General features: G+C 50.2%; 1 protein-coding gene across 5 annotated transcripts in view; it reads right to left on the bottom strand.

Annotated features, from left to right (window-relative positions):
- USP36 (ubiquitin specific peptidase 36) overlaps positions 1-22,079 on the bottom strand; it is a 47,525-nt gene extending 25,446 nt beyond the window's left edge. The window contains exons 1-6 of one of the 5 annotated variants that reach the window (XM_012453581.3): positions 22,007-22,079; positions 17,291-17,552; positions 16,488-16,709; positions 8,754-8,864; positions 7,106-7,208; positions 795-862 (exon numbers count right to left, since the gene is read on the bottom strand). In XM_012453581.3, coding sequence (XP_012309004.2) covers positions 795-862; positions 7,106-7,208; positions 8,754-8,864; positions 16,488-16,709; positions 17,291-17,543 — 757 coding nt within the window. In that variant the 5' untranslated portion in view covers positions 17,544-17,552; positions 22,007-22,079. Of the gene's footprint in view, positions 1-794; positions 863-5,182; positions 5,212-7,105; positions 7,209-8,753; positions 8,865-16,487; positions 16,710-17,157; positions 17,553-18,808; positions 19,709-21,990 lie in introns of those variants that run through there. The other 4 variants (XM_012453582.3, XM_012453584.3, XM_012453586.3 and 1 more) reach the window with 4 other exon arrangements.
- Positions 22,080-22,691: the final 612 nt, after the last annotated feature.

Genomic DNA, 22,691 nt, shown 5'->3' with positions numbered 1-22,691 from the left:
GGTGTGGCCCGGCAGAGGCACTCCCAGCTCCCAAGACCCAGACCCAGGAGGGAGGCAAACTCTCCACAGGGCTTTGGCCAAAGATGAGATTCCCACTAGCCCCTGGAGCATCCTGGTGTCCGGACAGAGAGCTCGTCTTCACCACCAAACTTCACAAAGATGGACGTCAATGCCTTTGTGCTCACAGGGCCCTCCCTGACTGGATTGGTGACTGCCACATGCGGTACTCTCCTGCTGACGGAGAGTGGAGGAAAGAGATCTCTCCAAACTTCTTCATGGGAATTGTTGTTGTTTTTTTTTTGAGACAGAGTCTTGCTCTGTCGTCCAGGCTGGAGTGCAGTGGTGCGATCTTGGCTCAATACAATCTCCACCTCCTGGGTTCAAGCAGTTCTCCTGACTCAAGCCTCCTGAGTAGCTGGGATTGCAGGCATGCACCACTGTGCCCAGCTAATTTTTGTATTTTTAGTAGAGATGGGGGTTTTACTATGTTGGCTATGGTTGGCCAGGCTGGTCTCAAACTCCTGACCTCAGGTGATCCGCCTGCCTCGGCCTCCCAAAGTGCTGGAATTACAGGTGTGAGCCACTGCGCTCTGCCCTCATGAGAATATTCTAACAACCAGCCCAGTGGCCAGGTGGGCCAGGAGTCTCAGAAGAAACCATGGCTCAAGACCTCAGAGACTGACCCAGGTCTGCACAGCAAGGAAAGAGCCCCAGCCTGTGCTCCCACTCTGAGGGTTTCCTGGGTTCATGTTCTAATCCTGGCAAGAAGCAGTAGAGCAAATGTCTCCACTTACCACGTGATCTGAGATACCCTCCAAAAATCTGATGGACCAAGGTAGTAGCCTGCGTTTGACGATCCAACCTGAAAATGAGGCCACAGTCTTTAAGGGAAGGACTTGGCAAGATGACACGAGGGATGGCCCCATCTCAGCACCCCCATGCCCATCAATCACCAGCTCAGCCTGGGGCTGGGAAACCCCACCCCCCACCCGAGTCGCCGCAGCTCCCTAAGCTCCATCCTGGGCCCGTGCTGCCTGGCAGTCTCTTTGCAGAGTGCTGACCTCCTGAGGGCCCCACTCCCCACATTAGCCATTTCAAACCTTCACGGAAAATGAAAGCCCCGAGAAACGTGTGTGCATCCTCACTGTTGCCTCTTCTTTTCAGTCTCACCAAAAAGTAAGTACCTAAATCTGGAGTGAGGCTGGAGGCCAAATACCCCTCTGAACAAGGGCACCCACCCAGCCCACCCCTCCACTTCTCTGCTGGTCATCAGACAGCTGGTCCCCAGTCACGGAAGAGGGATAGGGATGGGAACAAAGGCGCAAACAGGACCAAAACTCCACAGCTCTGCACCCTTTCCAGGGAGGACAGCGGAGTCAGGTGTGGGCACTCACGCCCCCGACGCCACTCACTAACTGGGATCCGAGGCGATCAAAGCCATGGGGCCTCTTCTCACCCTGCCCAGAGCTGCCCGGTGCCTCCCACGTCTACATATCCATTGATAGCTACTCATGCTGGGAAGACTCTGAAACAAGACGCCACAACCAGTCTCTGCTCCTGGTTCTCACCTGCAGCCCACTGTGTCTGGTCCTGACTCGCTCCTCTGGAACTGCCTTCCTCAGAGTCGCCCGAGGCCTCCAGGCGCGAGGCCAGCTGGCTCTGCAGGCTCTTTACTAGGAGGCTGTGTGGCGTGCAGGCGCGCCCACTCCCTCCAGACAAGCTTCCCCTCTCCCAGGCTCTCCGGCCCCGTCTCCCCATCTGCTTCCCCAACTTCTCACTGGCGCAAAGCCGGGCTATTTCCAGGGTGCTCTCCACACTTCCCATGGCCACCCAGACCATTCCACACCCACAGGCTACACCACGGCCCCCTCCCGCCCCTGCCACAGAACGCACACAACTCAGCCTCTCATCTGACCTGTGTGACTATTTACCATGGTACTTCCTAGGCTCTGGGAGCTCTGAAATATTTGGGGGACCAATACAGGGTCACCCAATTTTTATTCTGCAAAGCTAGAAAATGAAAAATAAGCTGCCACCATTCTTCAAAAGGGACTTTTAACTGCAAAAACTAGCAAGGACGTAATCTCTGCATGGCCTGAGAATTGTGGGTAGCTGTGTGTGACGGTAGCTGCCAAAATCTAGACTGGCCAACAACCCCCTGACCCCCAGCATCCAGAGCCTGAAGGCACCAGAGCCCACAGGACCACACAGAACCCCCTCTTGTACAACCAAAGTGGAGGAAGCACAACCATTACCTTACCCAGTAAGCTCTCCCGGGCATCCCACCGAGCTTGGGGAGAAAGGGCAGTGGGGAACAACCGGGCAAGAGGGGAGGAGGGGGCAGAGGGGGCCTGAGAGCCACCCAGAATCACGGCTGCAAGGGGCACCCTGGAGTGGGGCATGACTATGGGGTCTCACGGGCACACTGGAGTGGCGGTCTCCACGGGCACTGGTTCTCAGGGGGAGAAGGCAAAAAGGCAGGCAGGCGTCCTTAGAAGGGCAGTGAAAGGCAAGAGAGGCAAAGAGACATCAGGGTCCTGAAAAAACTCAAAACCATCTAAGGCTATCGACCCTTCTGCTGCCAGAGGATGAGCCAACCATCAAAGTGCACTGCACTGCGCGGACAGAAGCAGTGCTCTGGATTACAAATCTTGAAAACCACCAGACCCACAAGATAAATGAAAGCAGGCCTAGTCTACGCAAAGTGCTTCAAGCACAAAGCAGTAACGAACAAGAATCAAAACACCTCACAAGATTCAAACCAGCCCCAGAAAACAGGCACGACGCCAAAGACACAGCAACCAGAACTCCAAGCCAAACGTCCTCGACACAATGACAGCGGCCTCATTTCTGGAAGCAGAGTGCGGTACACAGCTGCCTTCCTGGTGGAACTTACGAGAGGCCAGGCTTCACCAGCTAGGAGCGTGCCAGAGGGGCCAAATGGAGGGTGGGCAACGAGCAATGGCAAGATGTAACCATAACCCAAGGCTGGGCACGAAAAGGAAACCACCTTATAGATGCCAACAACAACGAAAAAGAAATCACGCAAACTAAAATGCGGGAGAGAGGGAGGAAAAGCGGCAGGAAGTAAAGGGAACCACCAGCCGACAAACGGGACAGTGAGGGCTGAGAAACCAGTGGGCGGGGCCGCGCCCACCCAGTTGCTGGGTGGGAGGATGGCTTGAGCATGGGAGGTCGAGCCTGCAGTGAGCTCAGATCCCACCACTGCACTCTAGCCTGGGAGACAGAGCAAGGCTCTCTCTTGAAAAGAATGGTTTATGTACGAAGGTAGCCACTGAAACAAAAATACAAATCTAATATCAAAAGTAGTTTGAAAAATAAAGAAAAATCAGAAATAAGCATAGCAAATATGCTACCTATAATTACTATAAAATACATAAATATGACAGAATTGAGACCAAACTTTTCAGTCATCACAGGAAATGTGAAGGGGCTTAGCCTGCCTGTTAGGAGAGGATCAGTTTGGCTTCTGAAGCAAGACCAAACCTTAGGAACGCCTCTATGGAAGAGCTCAGAAAGTGACGGCAAGGGGACGGTGTGTAGGGCTGTTGGCCCCACAGGGTCGTGGGGTGCCCCTTACGCCGTGCTGAAGTGCAGAATCCAAGAGGAGACAGGACACTGAAGAACTGGAGAAGAGCAACTGGACTCGGGGGGCCATGCCACATATGAGCAGAGACAGGTGAGGCCCCAAATGCCCAGAAGCCTCTGTATTTATTAGGTACAAGCAGGGGGAAGAGTTGTGAGGTCATCATCTACAGGCTTAGTGAAAGGGTATACATAATCACGTGAGTCACAAGTGAGGGGGCCACCCCATTATGTCACCTGGGCAGAGAGGTGGGCCGTGTGCAGTTGTAGAGGGTCATGTACAGAAAAGGGGTCTACCCCCGTTAGGTCACCGAGGAAGGGAGGTGGCCTGTGTACAACAGGTGTCGTGCGCAATACTTCTTATCTGGGGGCTGGAGACTTCAAAAGGTTTCTAATAGAAAGACACTGTAAGCCAATGCGGTGGGAGCTGACAGACTTGTGCTCTTCTCAAGAATTTTATGGGAGAATGATTTGGGCTAGCGCAGAAGCGAGAAATGACTGACAGGGTGTACAGCCGCCGTGACTGGTCACACCAGAGGGGTTCTTCTCCCTCGGTTACTTCCAGGATCTCAGGCCTGAGGCTTACTTTCCACAGGAACTGGATGCGAGGTACTACAACTCCTTTATCAGGAGGAGAGGCTCCTGCTCCAAGCCTGCCATACAGCGTATGCCCTTTCAGGCAGGGACGCCACCGCCTGGGTCTTTGGTTCTCGTCCTGGTCTGGCTGTTTTCCCATGTACTGCTTCTGTTCTGTGACTGCTCTAGGCATTCCTCCCACTACAAACTAGTATATGGTTATACGGAAGGATTCTATAAATCAGCACTAAATGTGTCAGTACAGCTCCGACTACAATACCTATGTGATTATACAGAAAGATTATATGGATCTAAGTATGATTATATATAAAAAAGCTAGATATAGTAAGCAGTAAGTTATTATGTGATTATATAGAAAGATTATATGGGACTAAGTATGATTATATCTATAAGCTAGATATAAGTAAGCAGTGAATTATACTTCAGGCACTAACTGTGCCTGGGGTCTGCACACTTCTCCTTCCTTGGTGCCCCAGGGGGTGTCACCCACACCGGTGGACACCCTGCAAAGCAAGGGCTGCAGCGCTGACGCCGGCCTTGGCAGAATTCGGAACAAAAGGCACTCCATGTGACAAGCGAAGACACTCAAAATGCTAAAAGCCACGATTCTCAGTGAAGACACGACAGTTATGAGTATCTGACCACAACCACCTGCGTAAAGCAAAACCAGAGGAGATGTAAGGAGACAGAAACACACCAGGATTCCAATAACCACAGACTTAACACGCTACTCAAAACAGATGAAGGAGACACGAGCACACGGATATAGAAAGTGAAACAGCATCATCGACAGACCCATCAATAGACACAGGAGCGAACCGACACCCCGGCAGCCTGAGACTCCACCGTCAAGTATGCAGGGAGCATTCTCAAACGCTGCTATCTACCAGGTCACAGAGCAACATCAGGAAGTTCTATGAAGTAGAAATATTATAAGCACGCTCAGATCGTAATGCAAGTAACACCAAAAGTCACTTACAGAACCCGAAGACAAAAAGGCCCCTCCACCTGCAAAGTAAATGGAAGAATTTGCTTTATGAAAAGCTCACCATTGTCTCATTGTTATTTTCCTGACTCCACATTTCACTATGGACCAGTGAAAGCTCTCATGGACCGACATCTGGTGGGCGTACATCTCCCCCTTGGTCTCCGGCAATGCCTGGCCACTCGATACCTGGCCTCCCTCCTCTTCCCACCAATCCTGGTACCAGTGAATGGCTCACCACTACCCACCCCCAAGCCCAGATCACAGACCTGCACTCCTCCTGTCCCACCGCCCCACATCCAAACTGTTATTCACTCTACCTCCCATCCCACTCTTCACCAATTTCTTCTACCTGCAGACTCTGGTTAATCAGCCTGACTGAAGCCCAGGGTTAAGTGCCCAACCTAAGAGTGTGCCAGGTGGCTGCGCCCTGTGTCCAGAGCCAGGCCCCCTGCTACAGGCTTGCTGCACTCCCCCGCAGGTGCCGGTGACACTGCAGCTCTCCCACTTGCCTCTCTGCAGGCCCTCAGGGGTCACTTCTCCCAGGAAGCCGCCTCTGGGTGAGGTGCTCTCCCCCTATGACAGCACTTCCGGCACCACACTGTAAATGCTGGTGGGGTCATCTGCCTTCCCCAATTACACCATAAGCTCCAGATCCCAGGACTATGGTTTCCACCTTTAAATTCCCAGTAGTAGATATGGGGCCCAGCACACAGGGAACAGCAGTTCAATCACCCAGTGCACTGAAGATCAGCGCAGAAGGGCAGATCCAGGATCGTACAGGGAGCAGGGAGGCTTGAGCCCCTTCAGGGGAAGAGGAAGAGGTGACCAAACTCTCAGAATAGGCAAAAAAACATCCTAGGAATGCAGTGAAGGTTGCCTTCATATAAATGATTTAAATAAGTTTTCTTAAGTCGGGCGCTGTGGCTCATGTCTGTAATCCCAGCACTGAGAGGCCCAGGCAGCGGATCATTTGAGGCCAGGACTTTGAGACCAATCTGGCAACATGGCAAAACCCCGTCTCTACTAATACAAAAATGAGCCAGGCACGGTGGTGTGGGCCTGCAACCCCAGCTACTGCACTCCAGCCTGACAACAGAGCAAGACTCTGTCTCAAAAAGTTTTCTTTCTCTAAGTCTTATTTATGTAAGAATATCATCCACTGAAGCCAGTGGTTTTGCCACTTCACTCACTCATTGCTGCAACTCAGCTTCTCTAAAGAACATTCTAGGTGTGCTTCCTAAAGTATGTAAAGTATAAGCCGAGGCAGTAAGAGGAAGTTCTGAGCATTTCCTACCTGTTTTCTTTGGTCTGAAGTTATGGACTCGGGAATGACAGAGAGACAATTTGTGATGGTGACCATGACATGTAAGGGGCACCACACTCTCATGCCCCCATGCTTTCCAGTGTGAATAAGAAATAGCGGCCAGGCACAGTAAGATCCCAAAGTTATAAATAAACTTCCTCACGTTAAACTTCCCCGTCTGTACTTACACATATATGTGTAAATTATATTGCAGAAACGTAATTCCTACCACCCCATCCTTTTAAAACCAACAAGACTTTGAAGAGACTGGAGAAGTCCATGGTAGTAACTGAATACCCTAAGATGTTCTGCTAACCTATTTCCCCTCAACTGAGCTGCTGAGACCCAGCTACTGCCACCACCACAGCCACTCAATCCTGCCAAGCCGCCCTGGGCTAGGATATATCCAGAGGCAGCCTTTTCCCAGGAAGCAGGGGCAGTCCCCTATTTGGGCTCCAGCAGGCTGAGTACCCAGAGGCAAATTCTGCCACGTCTACCAGAGGGCAGCCTGGGTAGAAAGGAGCCGGGCTGGCTGTTGCCACAGGAATGCCGCTGCCACCATGTAGAAAGGTGTCCAAAGCCCCCCGGAAGGTGGGTGGGGAAGCACGCACTTGGCACAGCCGTTCAGGCAGGCCTTCTGCATGGCGTCGATGGTGTACCGCAGGAACTCGTGCGCGTCCTCCTGATTTCCAAAGCGGAAGTGCCTGGCGATCTCTAGGAGGAAACACAGGGAGAGGAGAGCCCGTGCCTTCTCACCAAACAGGCTGCAGCTGCTGAAACACAGGGAGAGGACAGCCCGTGCCTCCTCACCAAACAGGCTGCAGCTGCTTTCCTGAGTTACAAGGGGAAAATACTGCAACTTTTCAAAGGAACGAGTGAGGAAAACAAGCTCTACAGGAATTTCACAATTCATCATGGCCATTACTTTCCCAGTAAGATGTGAGGCTTGAACCTTCACTACTTCACAGACGAGAACACCAAGCCCTCAAAAATGTAAATGCTGGCTGGGTGAGGTGGCTCATGCCTGTGACTCTAACGCTTCAGGAGGCTGGGGTAGGAGGATCACTTGAGTCCAAAAGTTCAAGACCAGCCTGGGCAACATAGGGAGACTTCATCTCTACAAAAAAATAATAAAAAATTAGCCTGTCATAATGGCATGTGCCTGCTGTCTTGGCTACTTGGGTGGCTGAGGCAGGAGGATCTCTTGAGCCTCGGAGGTTGAGGCTGCAGTGAGCTACGCTCTCACCACCACACTCTCCAGCCTGGGCAACAGAGCAAAACTCTATCTGAAAAAGAAAAAGAAAAAAGAATGTAAAATCCAACTGGGTGCAATGGCTCACACCTGTAATCCCAGCACTTTGGAAGGCCAAGGCAGGAGGACTGCTTGGAGCTGGGATTGGAGGCCAGCCACGGTCTCTACAAAAAATACAAAAACACCAGCCAAGTGTGGTGGCGCGCACTTGTAATCCCAGGTACTCAGGAGGCCAAGGCCGGAGGATTCCAGGAGTTTGAGACTGCAGTGAGCTGCGACTGCATCACTGTCCCTGTCCCCCAGCCTGGTGTAAGAGCAAAACCCTGTCTCAAACAAAAAGAATGTAAAATCCACTGAGTAACTAGCTCTACAAGAGCCAATATAAACCACAGGTGAATAATTATTTCATAGTGCTACAATTTACACAGGTTTCAAAAACCAGTAACAGGCCTCTTCTTTCTGCCAAGTGAATGTGAATGAGAATTTTTTTTACAGCAGACACACCTGATTCCTGATACTCAGAAAGGAGCTGGTACATTCCTCCTCCATCCTTCCTTGCAGCCCTCCCTCAGGCTCATCTGCCTGCCCCAGATACACAACAACCTCTCTACCTGGCCAAAGGAAAAGCGACCTGTCATGACCTACCCCACTGAGACGCTTCTCCACTGACTCCAGACCACGTCTCTAAACTGTTATTCCTTGAGTCCGTGCTGCCACATGCAGGGCTGTTAGCACAGAGGGACTCCCAAGACTTCATCCACGACTCATTCTCCTCTCCCCTCTACCAACTCCCCAGCGCCTCCTACAGGGTGAGCACTCAGCAGGCCTTCAGTAACAGAACAGCACAGTGGCTCACGTCTGTAATCCCAACACTTTGAGAGGCCAAGGTGGAAGAACTACCTGAGGCTAGGAGTTTGAGACCAGCCTGGGCAACAGAGCAAGAACCCCTTCTCTACAAAAAATTTAAAAAATAAAGAATGAAAACGCAAAAATGGATCGATGCTTACTTTTCAGGTCTCGGATGAAGGAGACGGGCTTGATGGCGTTGCCGCTATTGGCGAAGGCCTGGACGATGTGGTTCTGCATGACACACAGCATGCAGAAGCTTCCCTGGTGGCCTGCGGCGTGGAAAGAGGAGCAATGTTAAGACGAGAGCTTTCAAAGAACTCATCAAGAGGCCGCCGCCCCAAACACAAACAGGTACGAGCAAACCAGGCTGTGAGAGAATGACTGAGCCAGAGACCCCAGACCCCTGCTGACTGGGTGACCACCAAGGAAATGTTCTTCTCTGTTGGATGGCGTTTGGGGGCTATGATCCGTCCAAAGCTGAAACTCTAAAAACCTCACACCATCAGCCAGCGTTAACGTTGACCTATGCATGACGCTTTTCATACTTCATTAGTATCGTCTGCTTATAAGAAGACTAAGTCAGATTTTTTTCTTTTTTTTTTTTCTGAGACAGAGTCTCGCACTGTCACCCAGGCTGTAGCGCAGTGGCGCAATCTCAGCTCACTGTAATCTCCACCTCCTGGGTTCAAGCAATTCTCCTGCCTCAGCCTCCCAAGTAGCTGGGATTACGTGCACCACCACGCTCAGATAAATTTTTTTGTATTTTTAGTAGAAACAGCGTTTTACCACATTGGCCAGGATGGTCTCAATCTTCTGACCTTGTGATCCACCCGCCTCGGCCTCCCAAAGTGCTGGGATTACAGGCATGAGCCACCGCACCCGGCCTAAGTCAGATTTTCAAAATGAAGCTTAAAAGACGTCTTCTCGAATTTCTAAGTTGCATCACACGGTCAATAGGCTAAAATACTTCAGGGCTGACAGCCCCTTACTTTGTGCCTCAGACATGAGAACGTCTGTTCCACTGCTTCTAGTAAACACCTTGCTAGAAATATCTGGGGTTGAAAATGTTTTCTGGGAAGATCCGGATAGCAAATCCTTTCTGATTTGAGGGCTATAGAGTCGAGTCACAAGTATGCCCCTGAATTGTAGAGAAAGCAGCCAGACACTATATGAACAATGGGCATGAACGTGTTCAATACAACTTCATTTACACACACAGACAGCAGGCCAGATGACTCTGCCGACCCCTGCTCTACATAAAACGCCTCACCAGCCACTAGGCTAGACAGCGGTACATTTTTACCTTTCAAATTATGATGTAAGTAAACGCTGCTGTGACCGCTGAACTCCCCCTCAATCTCCCAACCCCATTTTCCATGTTCCTTCATTCAAAAAAACCACTATCCCGAATCAGGCAATTACTGTTCTCACTCATGTATTTCTTATCACACACACGTGTATCCACAAACAATAAATGGCACTGTAGCTACATTTCCAAACCTCCTCTCCATAAATCGTGTCATGCAGTTAAGTATCATTGCGCAATGTGCTTTACAAAAGTCCATGTTGCTAGACACAGCTCCAGTTCCTTCACATCTTCCAGCTAGAATATTTCACTCAACGAAGAGACCACGATTTATTTCTATACCCACCACTAACACACATTCAGCCTTTCCATTTTCTCTGCTGTCATAGACACGCTGCAATGGACAATCCTGCATGTGTCTCCTTGTGCGCATGGCTGAGTTTCTCTAAAGTGAACACTGAGAAGACACATTTCTGGTACATGGTGCATTACCCGTTCAAACAGATCCATCTCATAACACAAAACTCACCTGAATCAATTTCCCCCCCCAAGATCTCCAACTCCTTACTCGGACTTCAAAATCAATGATGGAACAGTATGCAGCCTGCTTAGCAAATATACATTAAAATGCTATTATTTACACAAAATTCTTCTAGAAGAGATGTAAAAAACTCCCCATGGGATTGCCTTTACATAAAGGGGGGTGGGGCAGTTAATTCTCATTTTAGACTTCTGCTTGCCTTTTCTAACTGTATGCATTAAAAAAAATTTTTTTTAATTTATTCCTTTTTTGAGATGGAGTTTTGCCCTTGTTGCCCAGGCTGGAGTGCAGTGGCACGATCTCGGCTCACCACAACCTCTGCCTCCCAGGTTCAAGCGGTACTCCTGACTCAGCCTCCCGAGTAGGTGGGATTACAGGCATGTGCCACCATGCCTGGCTAATTTTTTGTATTTTTAGTAGAGACAGGGTTTCTCCATGTTGGTCAAGCTGGTCTCAAACTCCCGACCTCAGGTGATCCACCCGCCTCGGCCTCCCAAAGTGCTGGGATTACAGGTATGAGCTACCACACCCGACCCATATCCATTTACTACTTTTATTTTTAAAATGACAACTCAAAATTAGGCAAAACTATGTTATTTGAAAGAAAACAAACAAATATTAAAGAACTCTTTTTTTCAACTCCAGGTAAGATAGAGTTTTACTACAAAAATTATATAGAAAATCACTGGCTGTGGTGGTTCACGCCTGTAATTTCAGCACTGTGGGAGGCCAAGGCGGGTGGAACATCTGAGGTCACGAGTTTAACATCAGTCTGACCACATGGTGAAACCCCATCTCTACTAAAAATACAAACATTAGCCGGGTGTGGTGGCAGGCATCTGTAATCCCAGCTACTCAGGAGGCTGAGGCAGGAGAATCGCTAGAACCCCGGAGGTGGAGGTTGCAGTGAGCAGAGATTGTGGCAACTACACTCCAGCCTGGGGGACAGAGTGAGACTCCATCTCAAAAAAGTTGTGCAGAAATTAAGCCTCTAATTATTCTAGATAAAATACTGCTGGTGGGGTGCGGTGGCTCACGCCTATAATCCCAACATCTAAGGAGGCTGGTGCAAGAGGGGCGCTGAGCCCAGGAGTTTCAGACCAGCCTGGGCAACATGGCAAAACCCCATCTCTACCCTAAAGAACACCAAACAATTACCTGGTAAAAATTACATGATGGTATGAGTCTTTAGTGCCAGCTACTTGGGAGGCCGAGGTGACAGGATTGCCTAGGAGGTGGAGGTTGCAGTCAGCTATGATTACAACACTGCACTCCAGCCTGGGCAACAGAGTGAGACCCTACCTCGAAAAAAAAAAAAAAAAGCTGCTTTCAGCCTGATAAATATCACTCTTAAATAGGGTAAAGAACAATCTAGCCAGGTTCTCCAGCAATATACGAGATTAATTTAAGTGGCACATGGACAAACGTTTTTTCATGTAATTCGGGAAAATGTAACTCGAAAGTCAAATCCATGACTACAGGGACACTGCTACGCAGACTGGGGAAACAAGAGGATAGGACTGAACCGCGATCCTCCTGGGCTACTTACGTTGTTTCTTTTCTAGCTAAGTATCAGTGCCAAAGACAGGCCAGCCCATGGCAGGAGCTGCTGCTCCATGCCACATGCACAGTGGACCCTCGTGAGAATACCTCTTAGGATCCTCAAGATTCTTCAAACGCCACGTGCTAGGAGGGGAGACCACAGCCACAGCCCACTTACGGGCCACTCAGCATCAAGTGGGATGCAGGAAAAAAGGCCACAGCTTCTCTTGCTATGTTCTAAGATGCTAAGGTGCACTAGTATTTCACAGTGATGCTGGCCCACGGGACCCGTACTGGAGGAAGACCAGGCGCTCCCCTGAAGGGCGTGGCTGCCTCACTCACACGCTTGCTGCTGAGACTGCAACATACTGCAGCCCACCTGTGCCAGATTACAGCAATTTAGAGGTTATCTAGTTTTAACTAAATTAATCTTCACACAGTTGGCAAATGGTTCGAAAAGATCCTACAGAGAAATCAACAATGGAAGGCAGCTCTACAGTGGAAGAGCCACTTACAGGCCCGGGATAGCAGTCTCAGGGCCAAAACCACGAGATGAAAACAATGGCCATCTAGTCAAATCTTACTGAAAGTTCTCCCAGAACAACCTCAAAACTACCAAGGTCACCACTAGAAATAGGGGCTACAAGTAGCCATCTTAACAATGTGCTTCAGCCAGGCACGGTGGCTCAACCTTGTAATCCCAGCACTTTGGCAGGCTGAGACGGGAGGACCAGCTGAGGTCAGGAGATCGAAACCAGCCTGACCAACATGGAGAAAGCTCGTCTCTACCAAAAATACAAAATTAGCTGGGCATGGTGGTGCATGCCTGTAGTCCCAGCTACTCCGGAGGCTGAGGCAGGAGAATCATCTGAACCCAGGAGGTGGAAGTTGCAGTGAGCCAAGATCGCACCATTGTACTCCAGCCTAGGCAACAAAAGTGAAACTCTGTTTCAAGAAAAAAAAAAAAAAAAAAAAAAGGAAATTTTTTCCCCAACTTCTTAAGTAGGAATTTGTGCACTATGTAGTTTTCCAGGACATTTTTTTCACTGGACACTGTATCGTTCAGAAGCTGAAATTCATTACTTGGCATGCTGTGTCATATTCCACATGACCGTGCTGGAATGCACGCATGCACTCTGTGGATGAGCACATGGGCTGCTTACTGCTTCTTGCTGTAGACACCATACACCCAAGGCCAGAGCTTCTCTACAGGAGCAGAACTGCTGGATAACAGATTTTGCAAAAGATGATGCCAGACTGTTTTCGAAAGTGGTTATGCTAATTCAGGCCAAGTTTGCCAAAAGAATCTCACTGAGCTTCGTGCTCGCTAACATTCAACATCATCGAACATAAGACTGGTGATTAAAAAAAAAAAAAAAAAAAGACAGAGAGAAATAGGGTCTCTTTCTGCCACTCAGGCTGGAATGCAGTAGCATAATCATAGCTCACTGTAATCTCCACCTCCTGGGCTCAAGTGATCCTCCCACCTCAGCCTCCTGAGTCTGGAGGCATACACCACCACACCTGGTTCGTTTTATTTTTTGTAGAGATGGGTTCTCACTATGGTGCCCAGGCTGGCCTCAAGCTATCTTCCTGCCTTGGCCTCCCACAAAGTGCTGGGATTACAGGCATGAGCCATCACACCTGGCCGACACATTCACTTTAAAAGGGCCATAAGAAAATCAGTGGCATATATAATCTACCACGTGAGCCCAGGAGCTTCACCTATATTTTAATCAAATAAGCTATGATGGCATCACCACTGCCCTATGGCCTGGGCAATGGAGCAAGACCCTGTCTCTAAAAAAAAAAGAAAAGAAAAAAAATTAAAATGATGCTTTTTGTAGCTTCTGTTCTGGTAGGTACTAGGTTTACTAGGTTAAGAAAATGTCCTTTCTTCTTTCCCTAAGCGATCCTCCCACCTCAGTCTCCCAAAGCGCCGAGACTGCAGGTGTGAGGTGCCAAGTCCAGCCAGAAAATGGTCCTTCTGTTGCTACTTTGCTAAGATTTTTTAAATCATATATATTTTTAGCAGGCATCTACTTTCAGGTGACCGTTTCCTTTACTCTGCGAATACAGCAGCAGCAGTTAAGGTAGCAAAGGTAGCAGTCCCTTCCGCAGTCCCTTCAGTAGCCGTTTGCGGCTGCTACTCCAGGTACTTGACTCACTCAGAATTCATCTGAGCCTCACACAACTCTGTGAGGAAGACAGTCTCACTCCTCCACAGACCAGGGCATTCTCAAAAGCTTAGCTCCTAAGGGGCAAAGCCGGGAAGCGAAGCCTACAGGCCAGGCTCCTGAGCTGTGCTTTCAACTGCTCTGCTCTTTCCAGAATTCTAGAGGTGTTCTGAGATTAAAGCATCCTTGCACTCCTAGGATAAACGCGAGTTGCTTACAGGTTTTTAGAAACTGTGTCATTTGGTAGTATTGTCCTAGAATTTTTCTATCTATGTTCGTGAATAAGTTGTGGTTATCAATTTCCTTTCTCATATTTTCCTAATTATTGTTACCTGAGTTACAGGAACTTTATAGAATGAGCTGGAAAGGATTCTCTCTCTTGTTCTCCATTCTTTGGAAGAATGTGCAAAGGACTGGAATTGTTTCTTAAAAGTTGCACAGAAACGGCTGGGTGCAGTGGCTCACGCTTGTAATCCTAGTACTTTAGGAGACCAAGGCAGGCTATCACCTGAGGTCAGGAGTTCAAGACCAGCCTGACCAACATGGTGAAACCCCATCTCTACTAAAAATACAAACATTAGCCGGGTGTGGTGGCATGCATCTATAGTCCCAACTACTCGGGAGGCTGACAAAGGAGAACTGCTTATACCCGGGAGGCGGACGTTGCAGTGAGCTGAGATCACACCACTGCGCTCCATCCTGGGTGACATTCATCTCAAAAAAAAAAAACAAAGTTACAAAGAAATAACGCTGTCTCTGCTTGGTATTTTTCATGGGAAGATTTTTTGTTGTTTTTTGAGTCACAGTCTTACTCTGTCACCCAGGCTGGAGCACAGTGGTCCACGATCTCGGGCCACTGCAATCTCTGCCACCTGGGTTGAAGTGATTATCTTGCCTCAGCCTACTGAGTAACTGGGATTACAGGCGCCTGCCACCACGCCTGGCTAATTTTTGTAATTTTAGTAGAGACTGGGTTTCACCATCTTGGCCAGGCTGGTCCTGAAGTCCTAACCGCGTGATCCACCCACCCCAACCTCCCAAAGTACTGGGATTACGGGTGTAAGCCACGGCACCTGGCCCATGGGAAGATAAGCCACAGCGCCTGGCCCATAGGAAGATTAACCACTGCTTTAATTTAATAGAAGACTCTCCACTTTCTATTTCCTTCAGGTTTTGGTAAATTATATCTTATTTCACCTCTATTTTAATCAAGTAGAGCACACCACCACATCCAGCTAATTGTTTTGATTTATTTTTTTTGTGCGTGAAATGGAGTCTCGCTCTGTCACCCAGGCTGGCGTGCAGTGGTGTGATCTTGGTCAGTTCACTGTAACCTCCGCTTCCTGGGTTCAAACGATTCTCCTGCCTCAGCCTCCCGAGTAGCTGGGATTAAAGGTGTGCACCACCACACCTAGCTAATTTTTGTATTTTTAGTCGAAACGGGGTTTCACGATGTTAGCCAGGCTGGTCTTGAACTCCTGAGCTCGAGTGATCTGCCCGTCTTGGCCTCCGACAGGTGTGAGCACTGTGCGTGTTTTTGATTTGTTTTTGTAGAGAGACAGGATCTTGCTGTGTTACCCAGGCTGCATGTTTTATAATACATTTAAGATACACTGATACAACAAATGCATAAAACAACTGGGCCAGGCATGGTGGCTCACACCTACAATCCCAGCACTTTGGGAGGTGGAGATGGGAGGATCACTTGAGCCCAAGAGTTCAAGACCACAGTGAGGAGGTCAGAAGTTCGAGACCAGCCTGACCAATGTGGTAAAACCCCGTCTCTACTAAAAATAATAATAATAATACAAAAATTAGCCCAGTGTGGTGGCACATGCCTGTAGCCCCATCTACTGGGGAGGCTGAGGCTGGAGAATCTCTTGAACTCAGAAGGCAGAGGTTGCAGTGAGCCGAGATCGCGCCACTGCACTCCAGTCTGGGCAACAAAGAGAGAGACTCCATCTCAAAAAAGACTACAGTGAGTTGTGATGGGGCCGCTGCATTCCGGCCTCGATGATGGAGCAAGACACGGTCTCTAAAAAATAATAATTGAATATACATATTTTGGAAGTATTATTTGAAAACCTTTCTTTCTGTCTGGGTAATTATTTACAGAAAAGCTTTTTGAACACCATCCCACCTGAGTGACACCTTCACGGCCCATTCTGCAGCAGACATGATTCAAATTTAAGTTTCCTAAGTTACTACTCATGAAGAACTGCACTCCTAAATTTCATCCAGACTGAGCTCAGCAGGGCCACAAGAGCATGGGCTTATCTAATCCCAAGGACCCACAGCCACCCCACCGTAGCAAACCCACACTCACAGCTGCGGGCATGCTCCTTGGAGAGCAGGTAGTTGGCCAGAGGCGGCGTGTAGGTCAAGCACTGGATGGTGGCATTGAGAAAGCAGGTGTTGCCAAGGTTGTGGAGTCCCGCACCCACGCGGAAGACCCGCTCCCACCTCAGAGACAGTCGCTCCGTGGGGAAGAGCACTTTCTGTGGGGCTGGGACTCCATCACCACAGCTTTCATATGTGTGCTCACTGCCTAAGGAAGAAAGGGACAAGGGAAGAAAAGAGAAAGAGAGAAGTCCACACACAGGTCGTACACGAAAAGGAACTCCTGGTGCATACACTTAGCATGCAGTGACTCGGAATGCGGCAAGAGAACTGGTGTCCCATTTACTGGACTTTCCTGGAAAGCTCAGGAGTAAACCCGGTCATCCCACAGACCTCCCAGGCTGCTTGGGTCTAGACTCCAAAGACCCCTCGAGGGATGGAAGGCACGGCTCAGAGAGAGTGGTTGAAGGAGCCAGGCCCTGGCACTCTGCACCACACCGTGCCCCCATGCAGCCCACCCTGTTTCTCTTAGTTCCAGGCCTGACTTCTGACTGTGTTAGACTTGGGAAAGGCGAGTAGCAAGTTCCAAGGGCCTTCCAAGTACACAGATTTCCCTCCTACAAACCCTGCATCATCACTTTATAGCTGAAACCCACCGAGGGCACGTAAACACTCAGAACTCTCCCACCACATTCTGCTGTCTTTCCTACTAACTGGTCAACATTTAAGTCCATCCACTTGGTCACCCCGGAGTGCGGGCCTCTCTGCCAGCGCACTGCACATCTGTACCCTGTCTCCTGGCCGGCGGGTCATCTCCACTCTTGTGGCGACTGGCTCCCTCTGTTTTGGGGTTGAGCAACACATATTTGCTCTTCAAAGAATCCAACTGGTAGGAGAAGCTCTTGCTGGCAGGCTGGAATTCGATCTTCTGTAAAAGGACCTTCTTGGCGGAGGAGGCCAGAAGCTTCCCCAGTTCTCCATCATCAGCCGAGTCCTTGCGGCCAGGTTTGAGGGCCTCCTTCAATTTATCCACTATGGGCATGGTGCATCACTGCGGGGGCAAGAAGAAACAGAGAGCCAGGCATAATTAAATCCCAGAACGAAATCATCTCTTAAGAGCTCCTCTTTGGTTACGCACAAGGTGGAGTCAAAAATAAAAAACAAAAAAGATCTCCTCTTGGGTCATCACGGATGCTAGCCACCACAAAAGCTCCCCTGGATCAGCTGCCAGCCCTACAAAGGAAGCGTGAAACACGGAGACCTGTCACTAACCACTGGGACATAGCAGAGCTCACAAAATGACAAGATGCTGCCACACATTGAGCTGAGCAGACAGCAGTGGCCCTGAGACAGCCAGACAGCCCCTGCCCGGTGCGTCTCATCAGCAGATATTCATCAAGTGGCTCTGGGCATCACTCTTGATGCCACTTCCCTCAAAAGGCCATCATGTGGTCCGAATGTCTGCTCAAAAACAAGGGGACACTAATTCTCACACACAAATTGGCTACAAACACCCATGCAATGAATTCGCATGCAGGTCAGATAAGCATGCGTGTCTCTACAGACCTGCACTCTCCAATATGAAGGCCACAGGCCACACGTGGCTACTGGGCATGTGAAATGAGGCTAGCAATCCAGGTTGAGAGGTGCTGTAAGTGTAAGTTGCACACCAGATTTCGAAGAGAAATAAACACCAGTATAAGAAGAAAATGTAAAACATCCCAGTAATTTTTAGATGAGTTGCATGTTGAAATGGTAATATTTTATACATGTTGGGTTAAATAAATTACGAAAATGAATTTCACTTGCTTCTTTTAATGTGGCTACCACAAAATCATAAATCATATTTGTGGCTTGTATTATGTTTCTATTAGACAGTGCTTGTACAAATTAGCTTTCTAGGCCAGGAGTAGTGGCTCACACCTGCAATCCTAGCACTTTGGGAGGCTGAGGTGGGCGGATCACCAGGTCAGGAGTTCAAGACCAGCCTGGCCAACATGGTGAAACCCCATCTCTACTAAAAATAAAAAAATCAGCTGGGCATGGTGGTGCGCGTCTGTAAGGCCAGCTCCTCAGGAGGCTGAGGCAGAATTGCTTGAACCCAGGAGGCAGAGGTTGCAGTGAGCTGAGATCATGCCACTGCACTCCAGCCTGTCCATCTCAAAACAAAACAAAACAAAACAAAACAAAAAAATACAAATTATCTTTCTAAAAGTGAGGTAGGAGAAAAAGAGCAAGTAGCAGGCCTAGAGAACAGTATCCATGAGACACCTCTACACTTAAGCAAGTGTCTTCCAGGCCACTTACCAACAGAGAGGAAGAACACCAAAGCAGGCGAATGGGGAGATCACAGGGTGTGGCATGTGGTGGCCCTGGGAGGTTCTATCACCCTCAGCTATGAAACCCAGAACAACTACCTTGTCTTCTCCAAACCTCCTTTTCTATTGTAAAATAGCAACAAAAATAACAGTCTTGGGAAGTGCTTTAGAGCTTGCTACATACTATAGTCCCTAAGAGAGGATCCACACTATTGGTGCGGCTGCATAGAAACAGTAACCAACAGACCCCTGCACCTCTCTAACTGCTACCTTTGTATCCACCACTTTCCTTCCCTACCCACTACCTCTTAAGTAACCTTCCCAAACACAGCACAGACTATTTGAGTCACAATTTTAAAATTATGTCCCTTAAACTGCTTCACACATATCAGAAAAATGACGACTTCTTCTGGTATTCAGTACCCAGCCTTCCCTGGAAGAATCAGCAAGTCACGTGTACCCCAAAATTCTGCTCTAGTAAAAGTAAGGACCTCCTCCAGCATCTTTTATTAAGCCATTCAAATTGATCACTGTGGATCATCTAATTCCATACATGGATCAAGTATCTTTTTCTATAAAAACTTCTGTAAAGAAAAGTCAGGTGCAGTGGTCTGGGCCTATAGTCCCAGATGCTTGGGAGGCTGAGGTAGGAGGATAACTTGAGGCCAGGAGTTGGAGGCTGCAGTGAGCTACGATTATGCCTATGAACAGCCAGTGCAGTCCAGCCTGGGGAACAATAGTGAGACCTCATGTTTAAAAAAAAATTAGGCCTGTAAGAATAATGTGGGGAAAAAAAGTTTCTGTAAAGAAAAAGCCTATTAAAAAAAAACAAAAACCAAGCATTAGAAGTTGTCTGATTTGAGAAAATAAAAGAGCCTTTTCTAATGAGCATTATCTAAGACTTCTCACCAACTGCACAATCACTGCTGGGTCACATGCAGGCAATTCAGTGGAATCAAAAAATACACAGAAGCCTCGCAGACTCCCCTGGGATGTACAGACTCTGGCCTGCTGGCCTGCAGCACGGAACCAGGACCTTGGGTGGCGGGGAGGTGCAGGATGGGACCGAGTTTGGCTGGGCAGGTACTACGCAGGGCTCCTGAATGTAAGTGCTCCTGGGCTCTGGCCTGTTAAATCATCGAAGCCACAGAGTGGGCTCACAGCCCGTGGGAGGGACAGGATGACCATCAGCGGAGGCCAACTCTCTTCCTGCACCATCTCTTTAGCTACTTTCCGGGGATGCCGCGTGGCACCGGCAACCCTCTACCCAGAAAAGGCTGTCCTTAAAGCTCAAGGAGCATCCACACGCGCACTCAAGATGAGGCGGGAGGATCATGCTACCTCATCACCAGTTGTCGTAATGCACACGATACGAACACCACCACCACACTGCATCTTAACCCTGACACCAGACAAGCGCGGAGAACGAAAACGTCTCCACATCTGCCAGTCAACGCCAGTCTAATCTCACAATGAGTAAGAGGTAATACATGCCAAAGTTTTGGATTTAATGAACCAGTAAAACTTCAACAAAAAGCCGAGGGAGTAACAGGAGTTGCCAAAGTCTTGCTTTGCTAAGTGTGGATTTTCTCTTTCATTATGGTAATCGTAGATGGATCATTTCTCTTTCATTACCATCACTACGATTACCTAAAATTAAGGTCCGTAAAAACAATTTATAGTGAAAACATTGAAACACACAAACGCAGAACAGCACAGTGAGCACGAACCCCCTTACTCTGCCTCAGTAATTATGTCTGACCCATCCTGAGTCACCTCCCATCCCCAAGTAATTCTGCAGCAAATCTCAGAGCTATGATTTCATCCATAAATAAAAGCATACCAACTCTCCAAAAATGTGTAAGGAAATGATCTCGGAATAAAGGACAATCTATAAAGTGAAGGCATCTAGTCGTATGAAAAACTCCCAACAGTATCACTGCTTTGTGTGAGGACCGTCATCCACCCTGGAAGGTGAGAACTCTGTCATGCACCACTACCAGCGTTTGAGAACCACTTAGGGAGGGGATAAACAACACTTGGGATGTAACCCAATTTCAGTCGAAATAAGTAACTGTAAACTTAACCCACTCCTTAGTGCAGGTGCAGAGATTTTAAACACAATTTTTCAAGTGTGACAAGTGAACCTCTACTTCACCAATTCCACCTAAAACATTAGGCAATAATAACGCTCGCTCTCTGAGGTGTAGGAGCCCGAGACAAGTGTTCCTGTAATCACTGTCAAAGCCCTCTGAAGCACACACCATCAACACTCTTCCCAACTCAGGGAGGATGTTCCCTCTGGTCCAGGCACAGCACAGGCCTCATCCACATTTCCACCTGCGGAAACCCTAGTCGGGGGCTAACTCCCTCTCCCTCCTCCTCCTAAAGTCACTTTTCCAGGATGAACTGCAATGGAGGCTCGCAGGGTCAAAACCACGTGCTGAGGGGAGGAGCCCACGGAAACAGCGGCTCCTGGGACCCAGCGCTGCGCTCCAGGGCCCTCTCCTGCGACTCCGCAGCGCCTGTCCCGGAGCCCGGCCGCAGACATAGCGACCTGAGCGCCTCTCCCCGAGCCTGGCTCCGTAGCGAGCGTTACGTAAACACGGGCGCGGGGAGTCTTCCCTCTCGTGGGTCTGGGTTTGGCGGCCGCCACGCCAGCCCCAGGCCGAGGACGCCCACGCCACGCGCCAGGAACAGCGGCATCGGAACCGCACCCCGCCCCAAGCTCCGCGGCCTTCTCCGCAGCCTCGAGGAAGGCGCCCACCCCGGGAGCGCGCCAGCCCCGCTGGGCTCTGCGGCCGCACGGGACGCCCTGGCCCTGATTCCGACCTCAGCCTCTCTGGAGTCGGCCTGGATCCAGGGCAGACGGCGGGCACCTGCGGCCCCCATCGCCGGTCCAGGGCACGGCGGAGAGCGGCGAGGACAGCCCGACCCCGGCCCCCGCTTGGGGAGACCCCGAGCTCGCGAGCAGGAGGCGTATCCCAGGCCCTCCTCGGGGTCGGCCAGAGCCCTGCGCGGACGCGCGCCCACGTCCTCCCCGAGCGCCCCGGCTGCGCCCCGCCGGCCCTTCCCATGTCCCAGGCCTTCGCGGAAGCCACCTGCCCCGCCTCGTCCCCCGGCCTGCGCACCGCCCCTACCCGACCCCACCTTACTGCGGCTTCTGCCTACCCCGGCCTCAGCCTACCCCGGCCTCTCCGCGGGCGTGCCACAAACCCGCGCAGCCCTGGCTTCTCCTCCGGCCTGCGGCCCTGCTCGCGCATCATCCGGGCCTCCGGCGCCTCACACACGTGTCACGGCAACACTTAAAGGTGCCGCGCCCGGCAGCCGCGGTGCGCCAACAGCGAAAGGGTCGGGAGGCTTTAAGAGGCAGGGCTAGATTCGGCTCACTCCCTGTCCCCGCCCACCGTCGCCTCCGCGTCGCTTACGTCACCTCCCCATCACGGGACCCCGCCAGCCACGTGATAACGCAAGTGCGCAAAGCCAAAAGTGCTCCGCCTCCTGTGCCGCGTACTGGTGACGTCTCCGCAGCGCGCTTGTGGCGACGCTACTTCCGGGTCGGCGGAGCGCCCCTGGCGTTGTTGTGGAAGCCCCAGATGTGATAGTGGCGCGCGGCGCGCCCGAGAACCGGGGCTCAAGAGGCTCTGTCCGTCCCCGCAGCAGCTCCCCTGCCCAGTCTCCCCGGCGGGGAGAAGGCTGGGCTTTCATTTGCCGCTTGGCCGTCCCGTGGCTGCAGAGAAGCGGAGGCGCGGGCGCTGGGCCTTAATCTCCGAGGCTCTGAGGCCATCCCTGACGCCCACACGCGGAGCACCTGCAGTTTGGGGAGGGTGGGATCTGGGAGCGATCTGGGGCTGCCTAGGAAATGGTTCTTC

This window comes from Aotus nancymaae, unplaced genomic scaffold (genome assembly GCF_030222135.1).
Source record: "Aotus nancymaae isolate 86718 unplaced genomic scaffold, 86718_ANA_hifiasm-v0.15.2.pri h1tg000089l, whole genome shotgun sequence".
Classification (NCBI taxonomy): Eukaryota; Metazoa; Chordata; class Mammalia; order Primates; family Aotidae; genus Aotus; species Aotus nancymaae.
Note: the sequence above shows the minus strand (reverse complement) of the source record. Positions and strands in the feature narration are given on the sequence as shown.